This window comes from Suillus paluster, assembly GCF_016628075.1.
Source record: "Suillus paluster strain FC165 chromosome Unknown EDB91scaffold_109, whole genome shotgun sequence".
Lineage (NCBI taxonomy): Eukaryota > Fungi > Basidiomycota > Agaricomycetes > Boletales > Suillaceae > Suillus > Suillus paluster.
This window is the reverse complement of record NW_024537669.1, coordinates 127133-133451: the sequence shown is the minus strand read 5'-3', so window position 1 is coordinate 133451 and position 6319 is coordinate 127133. Positions and strand designations below refer to the sequence as shown.

The window sequence follows — 6319 nt, the reverse complement described above, 5'->3', positions numbered from 1 at the left end:
CCGATACTCCTATACCCGACCCCTTCATTAATACCTACCTTTTAAATTCATGCCACTCGTTAAACCCTTACTTTCATCACCGCTCTTCCATTCGTACCGCCACCGTTTTCAACCTGACAACAACTCGTTGTCATTACTCTGTCAAATACGACGCCACTCCCTTCAGCTACCGCCTTTACCAATCGTTAACCAAGCCCCTTGGCTTTATCTATACCCATACGACCCGTCCTCATCCTACCCTGTAAGTAGCCCATGTATATTCCTAATGATCAGCAGAATAGAACAGTAGACTCCCCCCAAAGAACGTCCAGAAGTACTCAGTTTCCTCGTCCTCTCTTATCATTTTCTCACTCTCTTTTATCAATTCACTATCGCTCTCGTATCTGTCGTCCCTCCTTCGAAGCTAACTCTATCCATTATCATTCCTTCAGCGGTCTATCTACCCCCTTCGCACTCGCATCGCCTCTAGCTACGCATGCAGTAGCTAACTTACACATTGCCTCATGAAATGCAAATCGTCGACTGAGAAAACTGACTTGCAATGTTATGTCTCTGCGCACCCAAGTTCTCGATAAGAAATTTAGGTAGAGGTGGCTTCAATGCAGTGATCAGTACATGGAGTTGCTTACTTTTGGATTGCTGCCAGTTATAGGGCTGCATGCCGTCGCCGTCGCGTAGAACATCTAGCATAACCTTGTGTATTAACCCTACATAATTTCAAAGGACTGAGAAAGGTGTGGAAGGCAGGCATCCCACGTGCAGTGACGGCGACGATCACCAGAATCCAAGATACTTCTGATGAAGTGGATAGGGGATTTCCCTTTCAGGAGAGTCTTCAGTGCGGTGCAAATAACCGAATTTAGTCATCGCGGGATGAGCACTGGTCTTGGCTGCGGAACTCTGGAAGGTCACATATGTCCTCTTAAGCCGAGGGTAGCATAACCTGCAAGAACAATGCACACCAGACCCGACAGGCCCCTGGTCGTCAAGTGCGCCTTCGACAGATGGAACAAGCGGATAAGCTTTGCTTCCGCAAGGAACTGTTCATACGAGCTGCTCAGGAGCAGGGTGCGTTTCTTTGGTCTGGTACAAGATTACATGGTTTATCATTGACATTATCTTCCTGAATTTGCTGTTGCTTAGGTCGAGCAATGTTTCTCACTTTACGCGACTTCATATGTGATTGCATACAAGGACGATGACGGCGAAATCACCGACATTACCACAGAATCCGATCTCACAGAAGCCATTCAGTATTTTCAGGCTGGGTCTGACGATCCTCCACTCTCCTCTGCAGCATCTATTCTTTCTGGCCGCAGCTTCGGAAGTAGACGAATAACACTACGCGTTCACATTACCGTTGATTACGATGGCCCGAGCTTAAGCGATACATCGAGTCTCGCCAGTATGGAAGAATACAAAGGCCGCAACAGGAGCGAAGGCGAATTAAGCTGGTCCATTGTTGGAGGAGGAGGAGAAGTTGACGATGATTCAGTGACGGTGAGCTCGAGAGATACGAACCGGCGCCTCCCACGTGGATCAACGGTGCACTCTGTAACACCGCATTTGAATAACTGGATTGAAAGCGGAGACTCATCTTCTATACCCGAGAGCAGTGTTACTGGTCACTCGCAATCCCAAACGGTGGAAGATCAGACAATGCACGATGAGGGTCCATTTGCGGACCATTACCAGTTCTCTGCTGAAGAACGCTCCCCGGAAGACCCTGTAGCTGTATTTGAGCGACTCAAGCTCCAGGAGCGCGCTGACGCCTCGGCGTCTGACGGGTCCCCTTCGCATCGGTCGTACTCCCCTACATCAGTTGACATAGCATTGGCGCGTTCTGCTCAAGACAGAGGGGCAGCGTGGTTGCGCGATCAGAATGCGCGCACGATTAGAGCCATGCTCGGGGCGACCCCTGAACCCTCGGAATCCGATTCCAGGTCAATATCATTAACATATTCCGATGAACGGATTCCATCTAACAACATGGAAGGGGATCTTGCGCTGGAACGAGATCCCCGCGGAAAGTACTACTACTCTTATACTGGAGCGAGTTCTACGACGCATGATTCGGGCTACGAGGACAATCTGAGTGTCAAGTATGACGCCGATCCCATTGGTGGATCGCCCCCGCGGCCAAACAGTATGCAGCTTATATGGATCGCTTCGCAGCAGAAGCTAGCGGACAATGATCGTTCCATGGATACCCCTGATTCACACAAGCCCTCTTCCCCACACTACTCTGATTCTGACCCGTTTCCCTACACCATCGCTCACGACATTCCACCAGAGGTACTCCAGTTTGTTGCACCCGCAGGACCTCCTCCGGGCTTGCTCACTACTTGTTCAGACTGTGGAGTCATGCTAGATGGCATCCGGTATGTCTGTGCCGTGTGTGGCGAGAAGGAACCTCTGGCAAGCGTCGTGCTTCGCAACGGCTCAGACTCTAATCTAGGCAAAGGAAAGGCCAGGGACCTGGACCCGATCCATTCATATCCCCCCCTTACTCGTCGCACACCTTTATCGTCTTCACCTTCGCCATCTACGTTCTTTGACGCTGTCACGTTAAGTGGGTCGCCACAGACGCGCAGTGAACACATACATAATAAACCACTCCCTTTCTTACCTGGTTCCTCTTCATCAAGCCCGACGTTGTATAGTACACAATCGGGCTTTAGACACGGGTCTGAGTCGTCTGCTGTGGGCTTCGAATTGTGCTCGGGATGTATCGAATCGGCTGGCGTGATACATGCGCTCCGTGCAAGCACAGAGCGGCGGAATGGATCGGGCACAGAATCGACATCTCCGGCAGATGATTTATCTTCCTGGAGTCGTTCTGCTCCCAGACAGAAAGGTCAGCTGAGACATGCGTATTTTGAAAAGGTATGGGGCCATCATGGATGGGAGGACGTGGGTAAGCATTCTATGAAATATGCAACTTTGGTGCGACATCCTACCTTTACCGTTTACAGAGCAAGATGATATGCACGTCTGTAAATGTTCGACATGCAATTCAACGATCGTGAACCAGCGGTATAAATGTGCTTCGTGTCAAAAATTCAATTTATGTCGAGCGTGTTACGGGTGAGTGACATTTGTGCGACATTGATCGAGCTAATACCTGTCTGGGCAGCCAAGTCCACGACATACACCCATCACATGCATTCCTGGTAGTCGCGGAGAAGCCTGTAAGGTCTAGAAGTGAACCAGAATATTCACGCGATCTGCCAATGATAATATCAAATGACAACAATGAGGAACGATGTGAGTGTTTTCATTCACAGTTCACTGTTTTCTCACACCGTTATGTCTGTAGCCATGAAACATCCTGGCGTCAAGTGTGCACAGTAGGTGGCCTATGGTGACATGATCACAGTACCTGATAGGTTCTAGTTGTTTACAAGATATCCTTGGCGCCCGATTCCACTGCGCGATCTGCGACTCTGTTGACATTTGCTCCAATTGCGAGTCTGCGGGACTTCCAGGCAACTTAGACTCCTCCGACGGGGGACACATATCCTCGCATATCATGATTAAGGTACTTTCTTACCCTTCCGAGGCTCGACCGAATTTTACTTACGTTTGTTCGAGATTCCCTATCCACTTGAAACAACAGAAGTGCAAACAGCCAGCCGCCGTGCCATCCATTTATGGACAGGCAGAGACGCAGCACACGTTATGACCGCAACCCGCTCACAACCAGGCTCTGTATACTCTTCATATGCTCAGACGGTTGTTGGCTCGAGACACGCCCGAAGTGAGCGCAACGGAGAGTCGCTGATTCACCATTCGTCCTGCAAGGGCTGCAACCAGGTTTGGTAGCCTCAATCGTGATTTCCGTGAATGCTGATATTTTTCTAGACAATCGTTGGCATACGATATCAATGTGCTACATGCCCATCTTCTCCCACTGCGTATAGCTTGGTACGTACACCGCAATTACACTTACGCTCTTCTCATCCGTCCGATCTTTCAAGTGCCAATCATGCGAGCAGAGTTCATATGCCATCCATGACCCAATGCACTCGTTTTTCAAAATACCGAGACCTGTCCATGCACCGCTCGAGTCGCCATCGGCATTCCTTCCGAAACTGTGAGCTGTGAACTGTAACTACGCATTAGGTGATTTCAATAACATTGCCGGTAGGTACAAAGTTCCAGCAGGTCCTGTTGGTGGCCTCGCACCCAACGCAGATCCACAAGGTTAGTCGGCCATGCCGGTGATATTGCCCACTCACATCGAAGCTTCGCAGAGTATCTCTATCATTTAGTTCACTCCACGGCGCTCTGCGATCGCTGTATGGAGCGCATTCAAGGAGCATGGTACCGATGCGCCTATTGCGCGAAAGACCTCTGTGGAGAATGCGAGTCTCTTGACACTCACGACGAGACCCACATATTTGTCGTATTCAAGGCTCCTGTATGTTTTCCGTGTCCTGCCTTGCCCATCTACTAACGCATGAAAAAGGTCGACATGGTTTACTTCCGGTATGTTTAATCCTGCTGCTTTTACGGATGTCAATGACTTGGTGATGTAGGCGATTCGCAAATCTAGAGAACCCAAACGACAGCCCGCCAATCATAACCTTCCCGGTATACTGCTAGATGTATGCCAATATATCCCTGATGTTCTACACACGGTGTAGCCAAACAATTTCATACCTTCGACCGCATCTTCATGTAATGTAATACAGGCATCTTGGAGCGCTAAAGCTGGTGCTCCCTACTCCTACTTCAACGAAGAGTGCAGTCCGTGACTAACTCTTCTTAAAGCCTGGATGGGACGAGGATTATGTTAACAGCCGATAGGACACTCTTCAACCATGTCATGCTCACCTAATCGGCGCCTCTCATAGAATAAATTTGTCCTACTGGCACCCAAGTTCACGATCTTCGGATATCCGTCTGTCCTTTTCTAACCGCACTAGGCTCGGTGAACAATTCACCATCGATTTGTAACATTATTAGTAACATAAGGCACTCCGGGGCCAAAGTTAACATGTGTTATTGACAGTTAATAAGAAAAACGCGGTTAACAATTGCTAAAAAAGATGTGCGCGAGCCTAAAAGCTACCAGTCCAATCCGGGACTGTATTGGAGGTCCCAGTCGTCATGGCAGGGGGCGGCGAAGGTCCCGCTGATAGGTCAATGACTGGGTCAATAGAAATCGTATAAGTACGTCAGTGCCTTCGAGCTGATATCGATATCGGGGTCAATCTCGAAGTCAACTGCTTGAGCAGGCTGCCCTTCACCCATCGCCGATTCCAGTGGCTCATCATCAGCTTCTTCTTCTTCATCCGAGTCCGCGTCAACATCTGGCGTTGGGTCGTCATCCACGCCGACGGATTGGACTGCTCATAGCACACTCTTCTCGATTACGCGAAAATTGACAACTGGACGATACTTCGACGGCAGTCACGGCACGTAATCCTTTTTCTGACATATCCGTTTCAGTACTTCGATAGTTCAAGTTATCTGACACACATACCTGATGTTTTCCGCACCATTGTCCAATTTGAATCATATCAACGAGTGTCTGTGCATTCTGGCTGCCTCGTATTGGTAAATTGAACCATTGATAGCGGTGTCTGTGCGCTCGTCAGGCATGGAGTTAACGAGAACTGAAAAAATCTTAATCGAAAGGTGCTACGGGTATGATTGTGCTTAATATCAAATATAGATGCTCTAGAATGAGAGACTCACTGCGAGGACATGGCCATGCGGATGGTCCTGCAGAGATTCCCACCACGCGAATGAGTTACCGTCTTTGACGAGTTGATTGAAGGGCCATTCGTTGTGCCAAAAACCTTCGAGTTTGTGTCGCAACCCATTCACCCATTGTGTAGTGTGACGCTCGTCAGATTCTCCGTGTGCACCGAGAAAGTAAATTTCACGTAAAGGAGTTGTCGCAAGGATCACGTAGATAGAATGCAGTTTTCGTGTGGTATTGCCATCGAATATGAGAGTAAGGTTGTTGATCGTACGCAAAGTCTCGATTTGCATTTCACGGACATAGCGTGAGGGATGTGTTTATCTGCAAACATAGTGACGGACGTGAGATGATATGAGCCTGGCATTGAGCAGCCCCAATGATTAACTCATTAGACGCATGATAACATGGTTAACTTTGAGTTGGCGTGCCTCCTCCTTTACCCTCTTCCCCGTCTCTCGTAAATCACCAACATTAGTCACTAAGAGTGCTTTGTGCTCTCAACTTTTTCGTAGGTGGCTCGTCAACGGAGGCTTCTATTTCGGACCCCTTGTCAGCAGGCAGATCCTTTGCGAGTGTAGCCTCTAGTCACGAGCATTCTGACCG

At 48.9% G+C, this 6319-nt stretch overlaps 2 protein-coding genes across 2 annotated transcripts; one reads left to right on the top strand and one right to left on the bottom strand.

The window, feature by feature from the left end:
* Nucleotides 1–803: 803 nt before the first annotated feature.
* Nucleotides 804–4910, top strand: EDB91DRAFT_1166836 (uncharacterized protein). Its single transcript, XM_041320027.1, has 14 exons — nt 804–1068; nt 1144–2917; nt 2976–3087; nt 3137–3267; nt 3320–3350; nt 3397–3541; nt 3595–3816; nt 3865–3927; nt 3981–4096; nt 4151–4206; nt 4257–4423; nt 4472–4491; nt 4542–4740; nt 4839–4910. The coding sequence occupies exons 1-13, from the start codon at nt 955–957 to the stop codon at nt 4606–4608; spliced, it is 3018 nt and encodes a 1005-aa protein (XP_041171226.1). The 5' UTR covers nt 804–954; the 3' UTR covers nt 4609–4740; nt 4839–4910.
* A 250-nt stretch (nt 4911–5160) lies between these two features.
* Nucleotides 5161–6006, bottom strand: EDB91DRAFT_1086908 (uncharacterized protein; the record flags this gene model as incomplete). Its single annotated transcript, XM_041316138.1, has 3 exons — nt 5161–5354; nt 5577–5649; nt 5707–6006. 3 exons carry the CDS (start codon nt 6004–6006, stop codon nt 5161–5163), a joined length of 567 nt encoding a protein of 188 aa, XP_041171225.1.
* Between the last annotated feature and the right edge of the window lie 313 nt (nt 6007–6319).

Excerpts from the sequence above, each read along its gene's own strand:
- EDB91DRAFT_1166836 (XM_041320027.1), top strand. The coding sequence starts at position 955 with ATGCACACCAGACCCGACAGGCCCCTGGTCGTCAAGTGCGCCTTCGAC. Across the intron at positions 1,069-1,143 it reads ACGAGCTGCTCAGGAGCAGG|GTCGAGCAATGTTTCTCACT; the intron begins GTGCGTTTCTTT and ends GCTGTTGCTTAG. Across the intron at positions 4,492-4,541 it reads GTCGACATGGTTTACTTCCG|GCGATTCGCAAATCTAGAGA; the intron begins GTATGTTTAATC and ends TTGGTGATGTAG.